We start from the raw sequence: 27247 nt of genomic DNA on the forward strand, positions 1-27247 counted from the left end.
TTATTTTACAAAATTTCCAACTTTAATCTTGAAGTTACTATCAGGAAATTATAATGTCATTAGTTAGGTCACTAAAATTTAAATGCCTATCAGATTTATGAAAATTTAAGCACATTTTATTAAAAATAAAGAAAATAAAAAATATAATTTCTAGCGCAATAATTAGAAATTATTTAGAAAAAAAAATTTCGATATACTGCTGTATGTGTATTCGGTATATTACGATATACTATTGAGAAAACAACGTAAATCCTTTCAGATTAATCTTTAGAAAAGCTGATGGTTAACTATTTTCTCTCCCTTACTGATACTATAAACTCTGAAATAAAATTTTAAAAAATTTATAAAAAAAAAAAAAATTTTGAAAAAAGAAACAATTTTTTTTTGTATTACATAGCATATTATACACAAATTCCAAATTTATTAAAAGCTCAATTTTAAATTTTTTGTCTCTGGCTTTAATGTTTCAATTGCTCGAAAGTATACATTTGCATAAAAATAAATTCAAAATAAGGATTGCTCCCCTACAGTGCTTCATTCCTCTTTTCAAAGGCATCAATTTTAATCGAAGAATTTACCGAGTTGATATACGAAGAGGGGAAAGCCGCTTGTAGTCGTAGTAAAGATTTCTTACGCTTGGTAAGGTTAGTAGAAACTTTAACAAAACAATTACGCAGAAAGCGTGAGTTAATAGGTAAGCGCTTATGCATAGTGTTGTGTTTCTCTCACTGCTATTTTGTTCCTCCTTTTTGACAAATTCAAAAGAACAAAGAGTATGGTTGAAACTTCATTCCCTGCTTGAAAAATTGGCAACGGTATCTTACCAAATATTTCACCAGAAGGAAATTATGAGCCACACGCAAGTTTTCGAGTATTTTGGGAGAAAGTTCATAATTATTCTGGGAACGATTCAACTTCCTTTTTTTTCTTCCTTCTTTATTTTACGATCGAGTGTAAATTGTAGTGACAGCTTTCATTTTGCATGCAGGGAAATAAGCAAGCATGTTTAAAAAAAAAAAAAGAATTGTTTTCTTTTTTTGCAAATATTAAATTAACTGTAATTCTCTTAAAATTTTTTTTACTTTTTCTTACAGGGTGGTTTGAAAGAGAAGAAATCTAACGGCAGCATTACAGCTTACGTTCTAACTTCACTCGTCATTTCAAACTCTACTAATTCAACTGCTATCAATAAAGCTTTCAACTGTCTGCAACAAAACCCCCCAACTAACCCTTACTCTCAACTCTTGTACGCGTATGCTGAGGCTTTGATGGATAAGAAAAAGGTTGCTGAGAATCACATTAATGAAGCTAGACAACGAATAAGCCGAAATGGTTTGAATTTTAAGTACTTTGATGCCATGATTTCTGGTAACAATAACAATTAAGGACAATTTAATATTTATTTAATTTCCAATAATGATGCATTTAAATTAATTGGGTATACTATAGCCTACGTCACAGATCGTGTTATTCCTACTAAATTTAACTAGTAAACAGCATTTTCTGCGAACCTGATTTCTAGCAACAAGTAAAAGCATCAAACGAAGTGTCTTGTTTATAAGTCGCTACTCGCCAGGTTGGAATTGTATTAGTCTAGTTCCTTTGGAAATAATTTATATTGTTGTTTTACCGAAGTTTATGAATTTAGTAAGCATATTTAAAACTCAGTTTATTAATTAAACTAAAAGGTAAATGTTATTCCTAGTAAGTGGAAGTAGTTGTGCTTTTTTCATATTATACCCAATTGAAGAGCTTGAATTCGGGTCGATGTCTGCAATTTAATTCACAATAATGGTCTATTCTAACTATTTAAGAAACTTAATTTCAAGTTGCCATCTTTAATCAAGGTGTCATAGTTAATTTACAACAATGTTCTATTCTAACTGTTTGGGGAACTTAATTTTGGGTCCACATCTAACATGTTTAATTTCCAATCTTTTTCTTCTCTTTAATTGTCCTCTTTTTGTTTTAGTTGCGATGTCCATTGAAACGTTCTTCACATGTGCAACGATTATGTTAAAGTAACAGATTATAATACAGTTTTCTTTTATAGAGGGTGTGGATTCCTTTATAATTGTCAACGGAACTAAAAATATCGTAATCGAAGCTGATGCATATGCCGTATTATCGACCCTTGCAGTTGGAAAAAAATCTTCAGAAGTTGTGGCTTACGTACGATATCTGACTAACAATTTTAATCCATACGGTGGATTCTCATCAACGCAGGTAATTATGTTTAAGTATGTTTTAATACATAATGGGAAATAATGAATGGGAAAAAGAATGTTGTACCTTAGAGCTTAATGCTGGTACAGTCCGCAAAAAAAAAAGATATCACCCTGAATAACTTTCGTTCTAATGATCCGATTTTCACGAACTAAGTGTCAATCTTAATGGTTCCTGGGGGTGACCTCAAATATGCTAATTAATTAGTGCTAACTATTAATTAAGTTACGAAATCAGATACAAAACGTACTTTCTTTGAATAAACATATATTTTTTTTTACATATTTGGAATCTAGACACTTGAATTAGGGGGGTAGAAAATTTTTTAAAACAATTGGGTCGTAAATTGGGTTGCAATAAAGGTTTATATATTTGGCGATAGTCCAGAAAACCGCCAAAAAAAGTCGCCTGCGCAAATAAATATTTTAAGATAACCCATTGACTGATTCAAAAGAGAAACGCTTAATTTACTAGGTTGCTAGGCAACCAATTTCTGACTGTAAAAAAATTGAAATAATGTTTTGTGATTGCTCTGAGAGGTTTAATTAATAGTTAATAGAAAACATCTCGAAGTTTCTAGGCAATAGACAATTTTTAAGTTCATTTATGTCCAAAAAGCAAAAAAAAAAAACAAAATAAAAATTATTTTAATCTCCTTTGAAAAAAAAATTTGAATCGATTTATAAGTTTTTAGAATTTAAATACATGAACTTTTTATCTGATATTATTTAGATTATGCTATTTTTGCTATGTTTATTCGAGGATTTCATACTAAAATCAAATTAACATAACTTATAATAGCTATATACAAAATTTTAGGGATAATGATTTTTGCAGCTTTAATCGAGTCTTCTAGGCATGAAAGTTTGAAGGAAAAAAAAGTGCTTGAAAAATAAAATGTAGATTGTATAGTAATTTTAATGCACATTCACAAGGTTTTCTATAATTTACGATATTTCTTTTTTCTATAACTCAAGGAATTTCTGAATGTTTAGGGGCATTTTAAAAACATTGAAATATGTTATGTTTAAGAATAAGATATTGAAATAATATGTTGCATATTGCATGATTCATTGTTTAAAAAATTGCTTCATTTTGCTAGATATTTACGTCACATGGTTTTCTTTGGATAAAGATGATTCGCAAATAGCATCCACATGTTTCGATACATTCTGAAACTTACATTCGCAAATTCACCATAAAATGTCGCACAGCATATTCTTCAATTACGATAAGCTACATTTACCACCAAATACTGCTACTATGATTATTTTTGTTTTCTTATATATATATATATATATATATATATATATATATATATATATATATATATATATATATATATATATATATATATATATATATATATATATATATATATATATATATATATATATATATATATCTCTATATATATATATATATATATATATATATATATATATATATATATATATATCTGATATGATACTCTCTTTTTAAACAGAGCTCGTAAGGCCCTTAAGATACTGAAATGGGGGCACGAAAACTTAAAAGATTTTTTTTTCCTAATGCCCGCCTGTGTTAACATCCGTCAATTCAGGCATCTACAGGGCGACAGACATCTGTGTGGCCTAAGGATTCCTAACGAGCATCAAACATTCTCAAAATTAAGTGTTCATTCACTGGCAAATTTAGTGTTTATTCAATTTAAGAACTGTTCCTTCACTTGGTTATCTTACTACTTATTATTTAAACCACCAAAAGCTTAAAACAATATTATGTAAGTTATCTAAATTTTTTTTACATAATTTGCATTTAATAACAAATATGTCGACATGCATTTAATAACAAATACGTCATTTAGCTAAAATTACAAATTTTGAAATTTTTATGATTTTTTTTTAAAGACAAGCTAAGCTTAATTATTCCTTCACTGGTTAGTTTACCCTATAAGATTTTGAGAAATTTGCGATGTTGTGAGAGATGCTTAAAAATGTTGACTACGTATTTTTATTAATATTTATAAAATATATATTCAGGAAATTGATGAATATTTTATTCCAAATTTATTCATTCGTATGTATATTATTGAAATTTTATCAGTTATTGAGAAAAAAAAACTAAAAAATAAAAAATAATCTCATTAAAGAAGCACAATCTGTTGTATAATCATATTCTATCAGAAGCATGCTTTTATAAAACTCCGCATTCTCTGAATAAAATGTATTTTATTCAATAAAATGTTTTATTCAAATTTCTTTACTAAATTGCAAATAGAATTTTAGACGACTAAAAAAGAAACATCGTATTTTATAGCTTAAAAAAGTAAAAATGAAAAGATAAGCAAACGATTATTAGCGAAAAAAATATGAATGAAATTTTATGCTAAGCGCGCGAAGTCAAGTTCCTCGCAAGTTTATCACATTTTAACATTAATCGCCCCATTTAATCATTTCTTCATTGTCGCCAAATTATTTTTTTAAAAATAATTAATTTTAATTTTTCTCAGCTTCTAATAAACAAAAACAGTTGAAACTTTAGATTTTTCAATTGAAAAATATGTAGATTAATATTGTATAAAAAAAATTATACCTTATAATTCAAAAATTTTTCATCCTTAATTTAATAAAATAATAAAAAATAATTAACAATTATTAAAAATTATTTTTTTCGTGAAATTATCTTTGGGTAAATGAGTTTTATGACTGGGTGAAATTTTCTTCGAATTGCTTTATTAGTTTTTAAAATATGACTAAAAACGTAAAAAGTGAAATTAACATTAAGGGGTACGAACTTTGGATCGCTCTCCTGACCAAACTATGGGGACCATATTTCCCAGATTGCGGCTACCCCCTATATTTTGAAGGTTAAAAATCCAAATATGCAAGAAAAAATATATGTTTATTCAGAGAAAGTACGTTTTTGTGTCTGATTTCGTAACTTAATTAATAGTTAGCACTAATTAATTAGCATATTTGAGGTCACCCCCAGGAACCATTAAGATTAACACTTAGTTCGTGAAAATCCGATCATTAGAACGAAAGTTATTCAGGGTGATATCTTTTTTTTTTTGCGGACTGTACATACTTTAACATATGTAAAACTTCTTCATTTCCTAGAAACACCAGCCTCAATTTCGTATACTTTAAAAACCATTAAATTTAATTTAGAAATCTAGCCAACGCTATCAAAACCATTTTTTTAAAATGAGTTGATAAACAGCAATTGTGGTAAACCTTGACAATTCCATGGCAACCCGTTCTTTTCCTCATTTTCAACAAAAAAAGTAAGCGAATATAAAATGAAGATCAAGAAATAAATGTTCCAACTCATTTTGGCAACGAGGAATATATGGTCAGTGATCAAGGCAAAAAATGGGTGAAAAAACATTTAAAATCGCAATAACTTTTACAACTAAAACTAAATTAACTAAAAATAATAATAAAAATAAAAAGTTGTGATAAATAGAGTTGTGTAAATAATTAAATTAACTAAAATAACAATAAAAAGTTGTGATCACCTTATTACGATCAGTGGTCACCCATTGGTTAAATGCTTTTTCTTTATTTGTTGACTCCGTTAAACGACGCAACATTTCGAATCATGGGTTACAAAAACTGTCTCAATTGATGTTTGTCGTCAGATTGGCTTTTAATTCCTGGCTATGGTACGTGTTTCAAGACGTCACAAAATACTTTTCCTTCTCCAGTATTCATATTTATATTGAAATCACCGTCAAGCCAGCAATTATACGTTAATAATAAAAAAGAATATAAAAATACTTTAAATTATTATTATGTAAATACATTAAAAATGCCTGCTAGTGAAAATAAAAAGAAAAACAGCAGCGGTCGCCATAGCAACGCATGCAATTACGACGCATGCGCACTGTTTACTATTACTCTTGAACACAGTTGAAAAGTGTGTGGATGCCATCAAATCCAAACCAAGACCCATTTTGCCAATGGGTAATAAAAATTGCTTTTTCAGGAAGTAAAAATTTTAACTCTGAAATGGAAAAATTTTTATCAATTTTTTAAGAAATTTTCCTTAAAAAATAATATTGCTATGTTGCATTTAATTTTTATATAACTACTTAATAAATGTCTTTTGTCAAAAGTATGTAAAAAGATATTTTAAAATTCTTTTGCATTATTTCCCTAGAAAGTGTTGCTCTTTAACTCTTGCATATAGTTTTTTGAATAAACCATAAGCATGAAACATCGACTAGGATTTACAAATAATGTGCCAAAGCTCCCAAGATGTAGGCCTTATTTGAATAATGGAACAACTTCATTCTTATTTATTTTGAGATACAACCTTTAAAGTCATTAAGTTCGTTTTCCTATGAATGGTTTTTATTTTATTTTATATCCGTCGTTGAACAGTCTACCCAATTTTGGGTTTACGAAGATTAGTGTTCAACTCCGTATCCTTGTTATTTTGAACCAATCTAGAAAAAAGGTAACTCCTGGATCCTTACCCCCAGAGGTATTGATTTGTTATGGAAACATGGAGGACTTTGCGACTCGACAGATTTAACGTGCATCAGTCACCATCCTATGAATGATTGACCGTGTAAAGCTGAGCACAGATGGAGCTAACGGTTAAAATTCGTCATGAAACTACTGGGTTACTACTTCCTACTGATTTTTACGCCTAAGTTTGGAAAAACGCGACATTCAGTATTATTATACTTTTGTACTCTTCACGCTATTACGCGCTCTTTCAATTTGACTTTCAACGAAACAAATAACAATTAAATTCAGAAGACTTTGCTAGCATGTTATGATGCTAACCAAAAAATAACAACCAGTGATATTTTACACAATTATAGCCGAATTAACGATAACATTCAAAACGTGGCAAACCATTCATTTTATTTATGTGATACTAATTTTCTTAAATTTTTTTTTCGGCTCACGACCTGTTAGAATTTTTAAATTACAGGAAACTCTTATAAATGGTAAAATTTTGCGTAAATTTCATAAAAATCACAGTAGCAAAACTTCCTAGAATATTAAGCCTATTCACATATCGCCTCGTAAGCCTCAGGGCTAAGGAGAACAGAAGGGCTGGTTCACTCCTTTGTAGAAACTCTCGCCGAGCCAATCCTCCGATTTTCTCTAGTGACGTCACTTTGGCGCAAAGTTCGCACTTTTACTTCAAGAACGGAGCGTTCGGCCTTAATAGCTCTAACTAATATTGAAACATTTCTTTTTGTGACATATTCTAAGACATTTGTTTTTTTCTATAATGACTTTCCTTAGTTTTTGCAGTGAATTTACAAACATTTAAAACTATTATAGAAATGCCAGCTTGCGCGATTGCAACTTGCAAAATTTCTGATAGAAAAACAAAAGGAAAAAATATAATTTTCCGCTTGTTCCCTAAAGTAAATGAACAACTATGCAAAGAATGGATTCCGAAATGACACAGTTAATATAAAACAGCAATACGTTTATTTTATCGTTCAGAACTTTTATAAAAATTCATTATCTAAATAGAAACCGCCTCGTTACTTCATAAAGAAAGATAGGCGAAAAAAATTAAAAAATTGATAAAGTCAAAGAAAATTAAAATGTAAATTAAAAGTATAAATAAATATATAGCATATAGTTGAAATTCTTCTAATTTCATAACATATTTTTAATGTAGTTATTCTGAATATTTATGATTTTTTTTAAAATTATATTCTCTTAAATTTAAATATCTCTAAATTATATCATCGTAAATTTAAATATCTATAAGCAATTGTAAAATTTCTAATGTCATTATGAGCCTAAATTATTATTTTGTTTCAGTAATTAGCGTTTAAGGTTGATGTTTCCTAATGATTAAGCATGAACAAATTAATGGCATATTTTAAAATCAGGGATTCTAAATTTAACTCAACTTATTGTTATAAAAGAATATGTAGATAAAAAAGTGTCGATATATGCTTTCATTTTTATTACTAATTAAGGTTAAAACTGAACTTTTTAAAATAAAGTATTTATAGTGTCATTTTCGCCAACTAGTAAAATATTTTTATAAGTTTAAAAATGGTATTTTTTTTAATATAATGGCCAAGAAGGTTTTTTTGAGCTATGTTTTTTTTTTTTTTTTTTTTTGAGCTATGAAGGTTTTTTTGAGCTATGGTTTTTTTGAGCTATGTTATTGAGCTATGTTTTGAGCTATGTTTGAAAGCTAATAACCTGAAAAAGTCTAACTTATTTTTACAAAGAGAAAGATGCAAAGTTATCATAATATCTTTGCTTGCGATCTCTGAAATCTGTGGACACAGTGACGTCATGAGGAGGGAAATCGTAGTTTCAGCTCTAAGAGCGGAGTGAACTAGCCCTTCTATTCTCTTTAGCCCTGCGTAAGCCTAACATAAACGGAAGGATACACCGGAGTTTTCTAAATTTCTTCTGATTTTATGAAGTTTGTTATTGTTTACATTCGGTGAACCATCCATTCTCGCCGATCTACGGTATCTTCTGGCTGCAGAACTAAGCGGGACATAAAATAGTTTTGGAATTGGAACAGATACGACTTGCATAAACATGAACGGGAGGTTTTTTTTTTTTAAGCAGTGATATTGACATATTCTTCAAATAAAGTTTTCCAATTATTAAATGTTCAAATGTATGTTTACCACTGATTATTATTTTTTTTTTTCTAATAGGATACTTGCGTTGGTTTACATGCACTTTCGCAGTTTGCAAAACTGGTTTATAAAGACCCACTAGATCTGCAAATTCAAACATCCGGAGGACTGAAACAAATGATAAAAATCAATGATAAAAATAAGCTTTTGGTACAGCGTTACAAAGTATCTGACATTAGCAAAGGAATTAATATTACAGCTAAGGGCAGTGGATGCGGTCTTATTCAGGTAACATTACTGTTCTATATAAATTACTTATACAGGGTGTCTCAAAAATGTAGTGATAAGCATTTAAGAAAGGGTAACGTCACAGGTCAGGGGAAGATAAAAACATGGCCAAACTCACTCAGACTTTCTCTGATGCGGAAGTAAAACCGGGCTGACAACAGCTTTTGTCTTAATTCGGCGGGAGAAAGAAAACGACGCTAACGCCATCTTGTAGAAAATTTTCAAGAATTTTTAGTTGCAATGGACCAGTGGAGAGAAGTGCAACATACTTATATTGGTAACTACTTACTGTGAAGATGCTGCAAAAGGTAATTAGGGATGTTAGATGAAGACTTGCCGAGTATGTATATAGGAATGGTGAGCATTTAAAAGCAATTTTTGTAAGATAAAGTTTTTTTTTTAGTTTTATTCACCTGATTAAATCTTTCTTATTTTTAAAATATTTTAGCTTCAGCACATTTTTATCCTTTTAGTAATTTTTATTACTGGGGATTCTGTCGTATTTAAAGTGATTTAGGTTAGTCATTCTCACTTGATTAAATTTTTTAAATCAGCCGATTCGCTATCGCAATCATATAGCGCAGATGAGTCCTACCTCGAGATCCATCACACTCTCTAGTCCAGTGATTCTCAACCACTGTGCCGCGGCACCTTTGGATGCCGCCAAATTCTTAAAATGTGCCGCCATATATTAGAAATGATGCAATAAAAATTATAATGCTTTTTTTATCGCGGGTGAAGTTTAAATTAAAGAAAAGTGTATATATATATATAATATTATTTATACTTTTTATAATTTTTCCACGCTTTAACAGAGTGAGTAACCTTGTGGGCGATTATCTTGTTTCTGACAATCTTAAAATAAGCTAAAATAAGAAGGATGTTTAAATTGTCTTTGACACACAATTTTAAAAAAATGTTGAAATAAGTAGGAATGGCTATTAAAATTATTAATTAACAAAGGCTAAAACAAGCCAAATACTAACTTTCGAACGGAAATAAAAGCTAATCATTAAAGTAAGCTATGCAATTAATAGTTATAAAAGCAAATTAACATAGGATAACTAACAAAAAAAGCTAACAATTAATAATTAGCAAAAAAAACTAACAAGAAATCACAAAAAATAGTAATTAATGTAAAAAATCTAACAGTTAATAACTATAGAAAACAAGCTAACAATTAATAACTAGCAAAAAAATAAATAGCTGTTACTAACTAATAAGCAATTAGTCGAAAGAAATAATTAATCCCTTAATAAACGTCTTTTGTAGTACATATTATTTTATTTCACATTTAAAATTATTATCACAAACTATTTAACACAGTGTATTATAGTTAAGTAAGCAGCTTTTAAATTAATTTTTTTCATTGCGTGCTGTCAAATTTTGAAATCATTAAAAGTGTGCCGCCACAAAAAAACAAGGTTGAGAATCACTGCTCTAGTCTAACTCCACTCTAAACTCTACTCTCTCCTCATGAAAAAAAATAAAAGTCTCATAAATCTGGTGATCCTGGGGACCATCTAACAGCACAGTCGCTTAGTACTCAGTAAAATCACACTAAATGCAGAGCTTACTATGGGATTTATTATCAGGGTACAATGTCATTTATAAATAGCGTAATAGGATATTTATTAATAGCTTAAAATTACACCTATTAAAAGTGTAAAATTATATTTTTTATCTGCGTAAATTGACATATTATATTACAGCAAAATAACATTTATTATTAGAGTAAAATGACGTTTATTATCAGCTTACAACGATTTTTATTATTGGGAGTAAAATGACATTTAATAGCATAAAATAAGTTTTATTATTAGAGTATAATGATTTTTTATTTGGAGAATAATAAAATTTATTTTCAGCTTAGAATGACGTTTATTATTAGCATAAAATGACATTTATTATTAGAGTAAAATGACATTTATTAATAGAGTAAAATGACGTTTATCAATAGCGTGGATTAATATTTTATTTTATTGTAAAAGGATATTTATTATTAGAGTAAAATGATATTTATTACTATCTTGCAATGATATTTTCTGCTGGCATAAAATGACATTTATTATTAGAGTAAATTGGCATTCATTATTAGCGTAGAGTGACATTTTAAGTTAGCGTAATAAATTATATTTATAAGAGTCAATGACATTTTCATTCTTTTTATCAGCATACAATGATTTTTATTATTGGAGTAAAGGGAAATTTATTAGCATAAAATAAGTTTTATTATTAGAGAATAATGATTTTTATTTGGAGAATAATAAAATTTATTTTCAGCTTAGAATGACGTTTATTATTAGCATAAAATGACATTTATTATTAGAGTAAAATGACATTTATTATTAGAGTAAAATGTCGTTTATCAATAGCGTGGATTAATATTTTATATTATTGTAAAAGGATATTTATTATTAGAGTAAAATGATATTTATTACTATCTTGCATTGATATTTTATGCTGGCATAAAATGACATTTATTATTACAGTAAATTGGCATTCATTATTAGCGTAGAGTGACATTTTAAGTTAGCGTAATAAATTATATTTATAAGAGTAAATGACATTTTCTTTCTTCTTATCAGCATACAATGATTTTTATTATTGGAGTAAAGGGAAATTTATTAGCATAAAATAAGTTTTATTATTAGAGAAGAATGATATTTATTTAAAGAATAACGAAATTTATTTTTAACGTATCATGACATTTATTATTAGCATAAAATGACATTTTACATTAGCGTAAAATGACATTTTAAATAAGTGTACAATGATATTTGTTATTAGAGTAAAATGACATTTATTAACAGTGTACAACGATTTCATCATTCAAATAAACTGACATTTATTAGAATAAAAAAACGTTTATTTTAAGAAAATAATGATATTTATTATTACAAAACTTATTTTTAACGTAAAATGGCACTTTTATTAGCGTAGCATATTATTAGCGTAAGAGGACATTTAATAATAAAAAACGATATTTTATATCATAAAATGGCATTTTATAATACTGTAAAATGGTATTTATTGTTAGAGTAAAATGACATTTATTATTAGCGTGCAATGACATTTTATATTATCGTAAAAAGATACTTATCTTTGGAGTAAAGTGACATTTACTATCAGCCTACAACGATTTTCATTATTAGAATAAAGTAACATTTATTAGAATAAAATAAGTTTTATTGTTAGAGAATAATAATATTTATTTGAAGTATAACGAAGCCTATTTTTAGCTTACTGTGATATTCATTATAAGTGTACTGCAATAACATTTATTATTAACTTACTATAACATTACCGGACATGGGTCTCTGTGCAATTTTCAATTCTTATGATGCGTGCTACCTTCCTCAAAAGTTTATCGCTGTATTATTGATGCAGGTCATTTTAATCGATTACGCTTACTCTTGGACAATTTTTTTATAATCATTTCTTGTTATTTTCTTGCATGTAGACCACTTTAAGATATAACACAAAATTACCACCGGAGGAGAAAAAATTTTCGATTCAAGTGAATGGAGATTGTCTAGATTCAAATTGTAAGAAGGCTAGCATTAATGTTTTTGTCAGGTAAGTATCATAGCCTAAAATATTTTAGATTATCGAGAAACGGCAGACAATTTTAGAAATATTTATTTCGAAAACAATAAACCTCATTCGGTCGATCCTTAAAAAATTTCAAAAGTGGTAGCTTAAGTAAGAAAATAAGATACATTTTAATACCTTTACATTCACCACCAATTTTCATAACACATTAGCCCGGGGCCGGGATAGCCTGGTTGGTAGGGCACTGGACCCATGTCAAAGAGTTTGTGGGTTCGATCTCCTCCGACCGAAGACTCCCCGTGTAGTAAGTGGTGACTGATGCACGTTAAATCTGCCTAGTCGCAAAGTCCTCCATGTTTCCATTATAAATCAATACCTCTGGGGGTACAGATCCCAGAGTTACCTTGTCTTGTGGATTGGTTCAAAAATTACAAGGTTACGGAGTTGAACCTTAGTAGTCGTAAACCCAAAACATTGGGTCGGCTGTTCAACGACGATTATAAAATGAAATAAAATACATTAGCTCAAAGCCGCGATGGCTCAGGGGATAGAGCGTTCGCCTTCCAATGAGGCGAAACGGGTTGGAATCCCAGTCGATACGAATTCCGCATCCGGCTAGCACCGACCACAGTGCCGACCTGAAATATCCTCAATGGTAGACGTATCATGGGTTAGAGTCCGCTTGCCGTCAGGCTAACCGTGGGAGGTTCTCGTGCTCTTTCTCTCCACGTAACGCAAATGCGGGTTAGCCCCATTAAAAAGTCCTCCATGAAGGTAAATTTCTCCCAATACTTGATCCAGGAGTTCCCTTTTCTTATGGATTGGGTTCAAAATTACAAAGCTACGGGGTTGAACATTAGTAGCCGTAAACCCATAAAATAGGGTCGGCTGTTTACAATACATAAACCCAAGTTCACCCACTCGTATGAACAATACTTGGTTTTAGTTTACGCAAGTCACCTTCAACCGATAACACGCATAGAAGTATCAAATTCGATAATATTTAGCCTACTGAAGGTAACAAAAATATCAAATTCGCCAAAATTGTGATAATAATTTATTGCGATGATTATCGAATACGATAATACCATGATCATTGCTGATTACATAATTAATCAAAAAGATAATAACGTGAATTTTATATATAACGATAGTTATTTAATATGATATTAATGTGTTTATAAATTAGTGTATCGAAAATTATTAACCAATATAAAAATACCATAAATTAATTAAATTGGGAAAAACATCGCCATAATTTTAGACATCGATATTTTTGGCATCATATCGTGATATCAAAATTTCTATTTCTATGTTATAGGGATAAAGGTCCGTGAAATTTAGAAAAGCAATCGCCAATATATGGTCCCTATAACCAATTAGTACTCCAAAAAAAAATTTATACCTCTTGCGGTGTTATTCTTTATTTTTATTTTCGTTTACATTATTTTTATTTATTTGCACTCTTTCCAAAAAAAGCTTATTTCATGCTTTTTATACATTCAAATAATTAAAACAGCTATTTGTATTAACTGATCAAAACAGCGTTCCCTGAGCTTTATTGTGTAAAATTTCCATATTTAGCTATTTAAAAACATCAGATATGTTTGTCTCAAATCTATTACGTGATTGATCTTTGTTGATCAATCACGTGATGGATCTTAAATCGTGTTTTGCATTAGTATTCATGATCTTCTTTCTTGATACGTTTAATCTAATTTTAATATATCTTGACAGAAAATTTTCATTTTTTGAGTATAGAGTGTAGAAATTAATTTAATTATATTTTATTTTACAGCTATATACCAACAGGTTTAAAATCGGGCATGAGCATAGTAGAAATCAAGTTAATCACCGGATTTGTACCAGTGAAAGAAAGTATCAATAAGGTAAAAGGAAATTAAATGCATTCCTCATACGTAATCAAATATAGATACTGTAAATATATAATGTAATCACTTTAAGACTATTTGACGAAAGCGATGAATATGCTGTTTTTAAGACTGTTGTAAGTTGGCAACAGTTACTCGTGACTGCTAGATCAAGCTTAGCCTATCTATAACTAGCACCAGCTATATTTATTCTAAAATGACCCAAAACGTCAATAAGGGTCAAAACCAGGTTTTGGGGAAATGTAAAGCGTTTGTGGTGTATTATCTGGGCTTATAAAAATTTGGTAAAAATTAGAATAAGACATAGATTTTGATAATTTTAATTTGAGTCGAAAATGTCGCCCAATTGAGGATTTCTAAAAAAAATTTATAATTTTTTAAGTATATTTAAGTTATTTGTCCGTTCTGAAGCCCAGATTATTCTTCTCGGTAATATGGTATACATAGTTTAAATTTAAGGCTTTTGGCTCAAATGTTAGGCACTTAAACTGTGTCTTTTTTTTATTATTTATTTATTTTTTCGGTAAAAGAGCTTCAAGAAACCACGCTAAAAAGCGACACTTATGGCGATAAGTGGGAGAAAAATTTAAAAAAAAGTGTAAAAGATTATTTTTTAGACGAATTTAATATGGTTAATTACAATCAATGGCAGGACGAAATTTTATTAAAAAATTCAATTCCGAGGATGTTATTCTAACAAAATTTACCTTAATAGCATCAAAACAAAATAATTATCAGTGGTATTTGATTTTTAAGGGCGGGCATACAGTGCGCAATATGGAAATCAGATCGTCAAAATAACTTTTTATCTAATGATCGAATCAATACGTACTAACATGCAATCTAAATAGTTCGAAAATCTAATCATAAATGCGCTAATAAAATTGCACAAATAATGTTGTAAGCTAAAAAATAAAACACGAAAACACACGATTTATATATAAACGCACTTAAATTTTTACGAATTTGGATTCGCGAGCCTAAAAAGTTTGACGATAGCTATAAACTGGAAAATATATTCCAAACAGTTTAGCTGGCCAAGTAGTTGAAAATAAGGGTTGCTTAATGTTACTCTCACTTTAAGGCGTATTTCACCATATCTCTAAAAATATTTAAGTTCATCAAATAATTCGTCGAAAACAAGTTAGAAAACTCTTTGTCCAAAGATTATTTCAAGGAAAAAAATATTTTATACTTATTTATTGTTTATCATAACTTAATTTTGAATGGTCAAAAAATTTGTTAATGGTAAAAATATGTTAAAATATGTATGTAAAAAAATGTAAAAATATGTAATTCAAAAGACAAAATAAAATTTTTTAATTAAATCGGTCAAATAGTTTCTTAAAAAATAAAAATTAAAAGATAAGCTTTGTTTTGAAATCACATTATTCAACATTTATACAACCGGATCTATTTACTAAAAAAACGGATACCTAAAGAAACCTTGTTTACATAAAGAAACAAAACTAATAGTTTTGAAGTTTTGATATTATTGAGTATACTTAAATTATATTTGAATTAAAATTACAATTATAATCACAATTATAGGTGAAACTTAGCAATGATAACAAAGTTTTGAGAGTAGATGTGGAAAATAATAAAGTCATACTCTACTTGGACGAAGTAAGTTAATTTATTTTACTTATTATTGAAATTTTTTTAATTTAATTACATTTATTGAAACATGAATGACATTATTTAGTGCTCCTCTAAATTGTATGCTCATTAATTATTATTTTTACTTTATTTTAGATCAATAATATAAATTAACCCTTTCGTTACGGCAATCAGCTTCGTTGCAGTGATGCGACTGTACGATGCATCGCGTCGCTAAGTTTGCACATTGCCTGTCGGTAGGCTAGTGTTCGGAGTTTCTAATTTAAGCATTAAATAACAATATGTTTGGAGATTTCGCAAGTAATATAAATAAAAACGCATTCGGCTTCAAAACAATAGAGGTCAATGGTACCAGCGATGATTTGAAGGAGATTGGGCCGGGTGTCAAACGCTATCCCGTTATGAAGCCTCTAGCCATGTCACCTTGGATTCTAGGTAAAATTTTTAATTTATGTTTTCTCGATATTTTTTGTATTTAACAAACTTTTGTTGATATGGTATTTTCAGAGAGCACAATACAATAAAAAAGTTGAAAATAAAATGATACGATTTGTGGTTTTAAGTACACAATTTGAAGCTACACGCTTCTCAGTTTTTATATATTTTAAATCTACTCTTATTGTAAATTAATTAAATTGGTGAAAAACGATTTGGATATAGTTTAACATTTTCTTTAACTTTGATAGCACAAAAACAAAGATATTTATCAAAAATCTAAAAACTAATAAATTTTTACTATTTAAATATATTTTAAAAACTAAAGAATTGCATTGGCATAATTTTGAGAGAAAAAATTTATGGATAATCGAAAATACCTCAACCTTTATATCTCAAATCTGATAGGGTGACGATCTTATATTTTTCATGTATCGAAAGATAGTGCCAAATTGAGTAAATTAATATATTAATCCATAAATTAATTTGTGAAAATTAAATAAAAATGATTAAAGGCATATTTCGAATTTCTTCTCCCCATCATAACTCATTCGACAGACTTGTTCGGTCGGGAAAAGTAGGGCATCATAAAACCGTCTTAATACGGCGCTTGTACAAACTGGTCATACGATTAAATACAGTGCTCGTAACGAAAGGGTTGATTGGAAATATTGATTCTTCTAACACATGGAATAATGTATAATAATTTTTTACAGGTTTCAAACAAAGTACAGGTCATTAATTTTCAAGTTGAACAGCTTGTGAAAGTGACGAATGCCAAACCTGGAACGGCTAAAGTTTATGACTACTACGCAAATGGTATGAATTATATACTCTTATACTGTATAATTGCTCAACATTTCAGTTCCAATGGTACTTTTGTTTAGTCATTACATACACAATCTAGTGAAAAGTATCCGGACATATAGTAGTATGAAATCGGAGATTCCTGAGACAAACACTAATATAATGTTGGTTCCATTTTGCATCGATGACAGACTGCACATGTCTAAGGAGAGTTTCTTCCACCAACTTCTGACAGGTGACCAATTTCGCAGCGGACTGATTGTAAGGACACGGTTCCCAATAAAACACCGAAGTCAAGCATCCCTGGCTGCGCTCAGTAAGCGGGTGGGTCACCACTTTGATCATCCTCGGTATAGGTCCTCGTTAAACTGTTCTACAGTAAAGTGCTCGACTTCGCGCGCAAATCGTCGGGCTGCCAAAGCAGAGGAGTCATCTCTTCTTCAGAGGATCAAAATAGCGATGACACGCCTTCGGCTCATTCTCAGGGATTTTTCCCAGACCTTCGCCAATAGCCCATTGTGCAACTCTATTGCAGCGTAAAGTACCTACCTGATAGGTGACCATTAGAATTGAAGTAAGAGCTAGCAGCGAGGATGGTCGATTTGACTGTCTTAGTAGTCTGTGTTCTAATTGGTCCCGAAAATGCTCTATGGGATTTAGAACAATTTTCTGAGTCAGTTATGTTTTTTTTTATCTATATCGCAAAATGATGGCTGTGTATCGATAAGTGAAAGGAGCTGTTATCCTTTTGGAAAAGAAATGGGGCTTTCTCAAAATTTTGGATGAGCAGCATTATCCAGAATTCTCCCTTACATCATAGAATTTTCATTTCTAACCAAAGAAAATAAGAGACAAAGGCCGAGCAATGAAAACACCCCTATACTACGATACTGTAGGTGGGTGTTCGTATACTTTTGGCTAGATACTGTATCAAGGTATCCATTTTGCACAGTATGAAAAAAATATTTGACGTAAAGGTATTCCACTCCACTAGAGTCTTGATTACAAATGAAGAAAATCGTTATGGATTTTCGTCACTTCTATTCTGGGATCGACTGGAGTAAAATAGATTACATTTCATCAAATAAAGGATGTTGGTTATCATTAAATATCAAGAATTTCACATATGCTAACCGTAGTAAACTTTCACCACTTGTAGTCTAGGATTTAGTGGAGTAAAATAAGTAATCTTTATCAGATACAGAAATTAAAATACTAATAATTAAAATACTCCAGCAATTGCCAAATAGTTTTCCAGAGTAATCATGGAGTTTAAGACTCATCAATTTCGAGACAACCTGTATAATAGTGGAAGTGTGGAAAGCGACTTGAGAGCTGCTTTTCACCAAGGAAACTGTTTCACCAAGGAAAATAAGAAATCCATAGCCTTACACTTAAAGCAATGCGATGATTTTAGGCTACATGTATAATCTTGTCGTGAAGAATTATCTGGGATATAGAAGAGACAAATAACTTAAATATTTTAAAAGTAATTAAACTTTCTTAAAAATCTCCAATTTGGAGACATTTTTTCATCGCGATGAAAATTATCAAGATCACTGCCTTATTCTCAGTTTTTGTAAATTTTTATGAGCCCAGATAAAGCAGTATCGGAGTAAATTTTTAAATATTAAAAAATTGGACCACAAACGCTTTTCATTCTTACCAAATTGTGGCTTTTCTCCACAGTTTTGTACCATTTTCAAAATAAGCGTAGACAACGCTGGGTTTAAATAAGTTATACTTGACCTATGTGTCATGAGTAACTGTTGAAAACTCACAGCAGTTATAAAGATGACATGTTAATCGGAAAAAAGTCTGGTTTCATATTACGACGGAGCCTTCGAAAAACCGCCTTAATTGCCTGACAAAGCAGTGTCCATCAATCTGAAGCAGGGTGGACACCATGGCTAAAACTCAGTTTTCCACGATGTTGACGCAGACATCGACTACTGAACCATCGTAGCTCTAATCATCGTCCGTGATACATATTTTTAGAATCGGTTTCAAAAATGTAAAATCGAACTTCTTGATATTTAATAACAAAAATGTTCAACGAGTGTCGAGAGCTAATATTTTAACGAGGAAAGAAAAAAAAACTTTTGAAATCTGTTGAAGTATTATTGAATGAAAAACATCGACTACTGAACCATCCTGGCTCTAATCATCATCCATGATGTATATTTTTAGAATCTGTGTGTAAAATGTAAAATTAGAGGTAGAGAGCTAATATTTTAACTAGGAAAGAAGAAAAAACCTTTTGAAATCTGTTGAATTATTATTTTATTTTTATTTTATAACCGTCGTTGAACAGCCGACCCAATTTCATGGGTTTACGACTACTTACGTTCAACTCCGTAGCCTTGTAATTTTGAACCAATCCAGAAGACAAGGAAACTTCTGGATCAGTACCCCCAGAGGTATTGATTTGTTGTGGGAACAAGGAGGACTTTGAGACTCGACAGATTTAACGTTCATCAGTCACCATTTACTACACGGGGAGTCTTCGGCCGGCGAGGATCGAACCCACGACCTCTTGGATATGGGCCCAGCGCCCTACCAACCAGGCTATCCCGGCCAACTAAATGGGGTGAAAATCATCAAAAACAGTTTGATTGCCTAAAGAAACTCTTAAGTGCTGTGAGTAATCGGATTTAAACTCGCCTTAATTTCTCCAGCAATCAAACAAGTTTTGATCTTCTCTGCCTATCTTAGTCGTGATTCTTTAGATTTTGTTGGTGCTTTTGTTTTTAACTAGTTTAAATGTTAATTTGCAATGCATAATGTATCTGCTTTTTGGACAGTGTTTTTTTCATTTTTGACAAGAATTCTAAGAGTGTATAATAATAGCTGTACAAAGCATCCTATAGAACGCATTAATTATTTCAAACGAAAGCTTGAAGTAAGTAGGTGAATAATATATGTTCTTGAACATGGCGGAAAAAGTTTTGAGATAAAAAAGAAAGTTAAGGAGCTACTTGATAGTGAATACTAAAAAAATATTCAACAAAATATTGGAATGTCAGCTTAGTTTCCGACAATTTTTTAATTTAACATTCAACATTCTATCAAATGTCTTTTGCTCGATGTTTCAAGTCTTACGAAAGTGGATGTTTTGTTTTACCTGAATCTATGTTTAGTTAATTTTTTTCTTCTTTTTGTTCGAAGTAATTTATGTTAATTTTTCGTTCATAAAAATTAAACACCAATAAAAAAAAGATGGCATTTTTGACACCTTTTTTTTTTTGTTTTTGATCACGATTTTTAAGGCCATAAAAGCTGTTCGTGACATTTGTGCTGTAAATAGAAAGTTCTGTTTAGCTGAAAGAACTATTTGAGATTGATATGCCAAGTTTAATCTTAAAGACACACCTCGCTGTGGCCGTCCAGTTGAGGTTAATGGACGCAGATTTAACGAACTTTTGCACGAAAATTCGCACGAAGCAACAAAGGAACTGTTAAAGAAAATGGATTGCTCCCACACGTAAATTTTTTTTAGATAAACATCGATAACTTAGTTGCCTATCCTACATCTTTCTTCTTGCATGCGATGTACGTTTATTTATCCAACAAGTCTTAATTTTTAAAAAAAAAATACTTTTTCATATAAAAATAAGTTGTTTATTTTATATTATTTTTATGAATTCACACACTTTTTAATTATTTTATAGAAAATTCATCGTCAACAAGCTATACAATTAACGGGACGAGCACTGACGTGAATTCCTCCTAACATAAGCAGAATTTCTATATCAGAAGACATTTGTCATAGTTTTCAAAAATGCAAAAGAAGATGAAACCTCCTCAATTAAATCTATTCTTCAACTAATGTTTATATGTAATGATTCTCACCATACATTAAAATAGTATTATATTATTTTAATTTACATGCTACATAATATATTATATAATTTTAATTTATATACGTGAATTACAATAGTACAAATAAAATAGTATCATACTGTTCTAATTTACGAGTACTAAATAAAAAGTCCTAACAGAATAAATAGTTGGTTACGAAAACTATATTCATATGTTTTTAGCAACATTTTAGAAAGTCAGTGAAAATTTTCGAACACAAGATTTTGAAGTGAGAAGAGAATTGTTATGAATTTCTAATTGATCTGCAGTTTTTGTAAAAGCGAATAACATTAAACTTACAATTTTAAGGAAATTTAATTCCACATTAATAATAATTCGCAATTTTCTGTGCTTATATACAATTGTGTTACTGTTCGGATTTAATATTTGTTATATAAACGTATAATATGCAGGATAAAAAAATCTTTTTATTGGTAATTTTGTCTTTTATCAACGCAAGCAATAAAAACAACAATGCAAAGTAGTAAATTAAGATAGGTTTTTTCCTGTTTTTTTTTTCTTTTCATTTTTATAATTTTTTTCCTTTCCTTTTTTTTTTTTTTTTTTTTTTTTTGCATTTGAATAAATAAATATTTAAAATGAATAAAAATAAATAAAGTAACAGAATTTACTTGCACCGTCAAAATGGATAAGTACCTATTTTTTAAGAGAGAAAAAGGCTATTATGAAAATGCTATACTATTATGCTATATGGTATTATACATAATTCATAAGATATCGTTTTGAATTTTATATAATGTCCCCTCCACTAAGGCAAATTTCTCCCAATCTGGGTTCCAGTTTCAATTTAAAAGCTTCGTGAAAATTGTGATTGACAGATAAAGAAAAGTGAAAGTAATTATGGATCACCACAATTCCATTCATTTAATAGCCTGTATTGCTTGGATTAACCCTGTGCACTCCGAGTAGTTTCAAATACTGTTTGAACAAATATAAGCACTAAATCATTTAAAATACATAATGCAGTATTTTTTTCATAATTTTTAAAATTCTTAAAATAATGTGTTTACTACCTTTTTAGTTATAAAAATTTTTAATTTTAGAGTGGTGACTATTGGCGGCGCCTCAGAGGTGACATCGGAGTGTAAGGGGTTATATCATAAAGTGTTATTTCTTTTTTAAAAAAAATATATTAGAAATAATCTACGGCTATAAAAAGTTAATTCAATACTAAAAAATAACATAAATATGTGACAAAATTTGGTGAAACATACTGATTTGACATCACCGTGCGAGAAAGTCGATGCGCAATAATACAATTTAAAAAAAAAAAGGGGATTGGAAAAAGTGACCAGTTGCTTATTTAATTTGAGTCACCTCTATTTTTTCATTGTCTCGCTACGTGGCGAGTGGTTATTTTTAGGTCTAGTTGTGTGCAGACAAACAAAAACAAAAGGATAGCATTGGAAACGTTATTAAGGCTACAGTGGACGTTCAAAAAATTTTTTTTTAATTTTTATGCTACACTAAAACTTTTTTTATAACTTATGTATTCTATCAAGATATGCCCTTGCAAAAATTTTTGTGAAAAATATTTGGACCAATTTTGAGAAATTTAAAATTTTTTAAAAAAAAATTCATAAATTTTAAAATGCTCCCAGCGGCTTAAATTAAAATTTTTATTTATTTTTTTTTAATATTCTTTTTTTAGAGATAAATGTTAAAAGCTTTATGCATTATATAGGAATTTTCCTAAATTTATTTTAAATTTATGACCAAAAAACAAATTTTATGTAGATTTTTGCTTCAAAATAAAGGTCGTTAGGTACATGAAACCCGATAACTCTTTTATTACTTGTTATAAAACAGAAACAAATGCATAAACTTAATCTAATATACATATAAATAACTGGAAAAAAATTTCATCTCAATAGGATGAAAGCAAAGTCGACTGGAACATTTTGAATACGTGAAACATAACAAAATTTCAATTTTGAGAAAAACAGCTTTTTGTGTAAGAAAAGGGGCGTGGCTTCATAATGTGAAAACGAAACTACCCTATAACTTCTCAAAAAATGACGAAATTTAAAAAAAAAAAAAAAATTCAGTTGAAAAAGCAATAAAACAAGTGTCTAAATATGTTCAAAAAAAAAAAAACGAAATTTTTATCAATTTTTGGCAATATAAAGGTCCACTGTAGCCTTAATAAAAAATAGAATTCGGTATTAACAGCTCACAAAAAATGAGCTAAGAACATATTTTTAGAAATTTTGTCGAAAATAAAGTCCCAAAAGTATGCAGGTTAGTGGTCGTAATTTAATATTTAAATGAGGAAAAAACAAAAATGATTTCAAAATTTGTGGAATCACTAGTGAGGAAAGTGGGCAAAATATAACAGAACCATCAGTTTGATTGTTGGATTCGAAGGTGTATCTACCTCCGTGTCTTCCAACAATCAAGCAGGGTTACTGTTTTAAAACCAGTAGCCCACTCTATTTCATTTTCGCTTTTTTTCCCCTTCTTTTTTTTCGCTTAAACTCTAATTTGCAATCGCTAGCGTGAATATTTTGACTTCATTTTTTAAAAGAATTCTAAAACAGCACTTATGGGGTAGTCTGCACAATACGACCTTTAGTTTTCATTGCTCTTATAAGTTGTGGGGAAAGTAGTTACAGACCATGTCAACCGTCATCTATGAAAAGGTACCCCGACATAGAGTCGAGTTAACATGTCTTATATACTAGTGAATTGTAGTTGTAATTGTGTAGTGGTAGATACGCTACAGTACTCCCCCACTAGAATTATATCTGTGATAGAATTCGATGAACGAATACCACTAGTTGATTCATTGCTGTTTTTTTGTGAGAAGCCGGGAGAGCTGTATTAAGATCACCGTATTTTTTTAGTGCTGAATGTGAGAGGTGTATTAACTTCACGGTCGTTGTCGCTCCTGTGTTGCCTTTAGCAGTCGAGTGTATGCGTTGTACGTTGTGTGTGATTGAAACTGAGCAGCAACAGCGCTAGGAGGTTGATGATGTTGCTGTCACAAGTAGCAAGTCAACTGTTCAATGTGGATCATCCATCGAAGTAGGCGATACTGCGTAGGTAGGCGTGTTCATATCGAAGTGGGCGTTACTGCCTAGGTGGGCGTGTTCACATCCCGTCCGAAGGTCACCAATATGGGGAGAGTAGTTACAGACCATGTCAACCGTCATCTATGAAAAGGTACCCCGACATAGAGTCGAGTTAACATGTCTTATATACTAGTGAATTGTAGTTGTAATTCTGTAGTGGTAGATACGCTACAAAGTATTTTATTTCATTTTTCCCTTCTTCATAAAATTTTGTCACCTGCAAGTTCAACCCCTCTGTCACTGCGGTTTGAATTTTGCTATCATCAGTAAAACTCTTTGCCTCAAACCACTTCTTTATGGCATCGAACATACGGTAATCAAAAGAAGCTACGTTCGGGCTGTAATGAGGGTAATTTGTAGCGTCCCATTTCATTTACCTAGAAGTATTTTGTATTTACAGAGTACTGTGAGGATTAACGTTACCATACAGCTATAGAAACTCCAATCTCAACATTCTACGATGTATGTTCTAGGTGACTCTTTTCTGTTATTTATTATTTATGATTTTTTTTCCATCAATATTATATATCGTTGAGTATCGTTATAATGTTGGTGCTTTTTTTAATATTACATTATAATAAAATTGCGCTTCGCAATTCGATTCCGAAAAATTGACAAATTATTGAAAGTAACTAGGAACAACCATATAAATAAGGTAATGTGATCCTATAAAAAAATTTATTTGGAAATGTGGTTTCGTATTTTAAAAGATAGCACAGTTACATTATTTTACTCGAAAAATGAAACACGTGTTTTAAAATCATGCACAATACTAATCATATTTTTCACACCGCGTGAATCCACATTAAACTATGATTCAAACATTAGAACAGTTTTTTTAAATTATGTTGTTTTCATGAAAAGTTTTCTGAGGTTGCTGTTACTATAATTATTACCCAAAGTGGTAACGAAATGGACAGCGTTTACAAAACTGACGTTAAAATGGATTCTTCTGTCAGGCAAACTTCCGATGTCGACTTTCAGCAAAAAGACAAATATAATGTCATTAAAAGTATCCTTGAAGCTCATGACGATGGTAAGGAAGTAGTTGTAGCTGAATACGCTGGATCACTTGAAATTAAGCAGTTCCAAGCTATCGAATCCGAAGAAGAATCAAAAGACGTACGTAATGTTACTTCGTCACCAAAAGCTAAACAAAACGTAATCAAGAATGGTCTTGCTGAGCATATACTTACCTCTAATGAGTTCAGCCATGAATATGACGATAAGTGTAGTCAAGAACTAAACAAATCTGATAATAATTTGGAAAGCCAAGACATTGTATATATCCCATCGTCCGGTTACCATCGTTTAAAATCTCCGAATTACAAAGAGGATGAGGAAGCTTATTTTGAATGCAACGAAGCGGTAAAACTATTTGAAGAAAGTGATCATTCCAGCAGCAATTCATCGCTGTCTTCTTGTGATGCTTCTTTTTCACATTCAGAGGATGAAAATGACGATACGAAGAAAGGTAGCATCCAAAGTACTTCAAATAACGGAATTGCCTATGAGTACAATGGCTTACTACAAAACGCAAAAATGCCAGCACCAGAAACTAAGCTAACTTCCGAAAACATTCTAACGAAAGAAAACAACAAGGAAACTAGCGTTTCTCCAAACCAAAATGATATAAAAACAGCAAATGAAGTTTTTCTACAAAAAAGTGCTGAAATGGGCAATCAAATGTCTCTAACAAACGATGAAGATAAAAATCGATCCTATTCTCAAAATGGTGCAGAATCGGTTAAAAGTTGCAACAAGGCAGCCGCATTACACAAACCTCGGTCTGCTATGGCAACTAAATCTGACAAAAGAAGCAAAGATAAAGCTGCTGGAAGTGCAAATTGTAAATCAACTGATAATATCGCTTTTGTAAAGCAAAATGAAGAAAAAACAACTTATAAAACCACATTTCATAAATCTCACTCTCTTATGGCAATTAATCCAGCTAAAACTTTCAGAAACGCTACTGAAAACATGGAATTTATAAAGCCAGATGAAGAAACCGCCGCTAAAATCATGAACCGAGTAGAGTTTTATTTCACTGACTTCAATATTTTGAAAAATAACTTTCTCTTAAAACATACTCGCAAAAACAAAGAAGGGTACATTAGCTTGAAATTGGTGACTTCTTTTCGAAAAGTGAAAGCGATTACTAAAGATTGGCGAGTCGTAGCTTACTCTTTGGCCAATTCTAAAGTACTGAAACTGAATTCTGAAAAAACGAAAGTGCGTCGAATTGAGCCAATACCAAAAATAGAAGATACAAGTTTCGGCAAGACTGTTCTTGTTTTCAACCTCCCTTTCCAAAACCCATTTTCTGAACAACTCAAAGAACTGTTCGGCAAGTTTGGTAATGTCGTATACGCCGAAATTATGACAACAAAATCTAAAAATTACAATTTATATCACAAAAAGTGCTTGTTTTTCAACCGTGATATAGCTACTGCTACATTTGGCGTGGTAGAGTTTGAAAATTACAAGGATGCACTGAGCGCATTGAAAGATGAAGATGGTTATTTACCGAAAGAAAATGAAATGACTGTGGTTCCCTTGGTCGCCAAATATTACAGATTCAAACCGAAGACATCTTTTAGATACAAATCAACCATATCATATCCTAAAATGTCTTATGGTAAATATTACCCCAAATCCGAATACCCTCCTGATATTTACGCTGTGAATGAACCAAATGGCAACCAATACGGAAAGTATTATCACTATAACCAACAAGCGCCAAGGAGCAACTATGCATATAGAGCTAATTACGGGTATTATTCACATCAGTCAGATCCACGCAATTATTACAGCAAACAAAATATGGTCGCCAACAATTATTCAACTAGCAAATTTCCTTCGAAAAATTCGAATAACAATGGTAAGTACTCGGA

The 27247-nt window shown here is 30.4% G+C and overlaps 1 protein-coding gene across 2 annotated transcripts in view; it reads left to right on the forward strand.

Moving 5' to 3' along the window:
- Positions 1 to 21280, forward strand: part of LOC107450331 (alpha-2-macroglobulin) — a 92508-nt gene extending 71228 nt beyond the window's left edge. For both annotated transcript variants that reach the window (XM_087168350.1, XM_087168351.1), the window contains exons 27-34: positions 1095 to 1332; positions 2054 to 2226; positions 8879 to 9088; positions 12552 to 12667; positions 14442 to 14532; positions 16087 to 16161; positions 17307 to 17409; positions 21069 to 21280. In XM_087168350.1, coding sequence (XP_087024476.1) covers positions 1095 to 1332; positions 2054 to 2226; positions 8879 to 9088; positions 12552 to 12667; positions 14442 to 14532; positions 16087 to 16161; positions 17307 to 17409; positions 21069 to 21130 — 1068 coding nt within the window. In that variant the 3' untranslated portion in view covers positions 21131 to 21280. The remainder of the gene's footprint in view (positions 1 to 1094; positions 1333 to 2053; positions 2227 to 8878; positions 9089 to 12551; positions 12668 to 14441; positions 14533 to 16086; positions 16162 to 17306; positions 17410 to 21068) is intronic.
- The last annotated feature ends 5967 nt before the right edge of the window (positions 21281 to 27247 follow it).

This window comes from Parasteatoda tepidariorum, chromosome 7, assembly GCF_982258835.1.
Source record: "Parasteatoda tepidariorum strain Cologne lab strain chromosome 7, Ptep-v5.0, whole genome shotgun sequence".
NCBI lineage: Eukaryota > Metazoa > Arthropoda > Arachnida > Araneae > Theridiidae > Parasteatoda > Parasteatoda tepidariorum.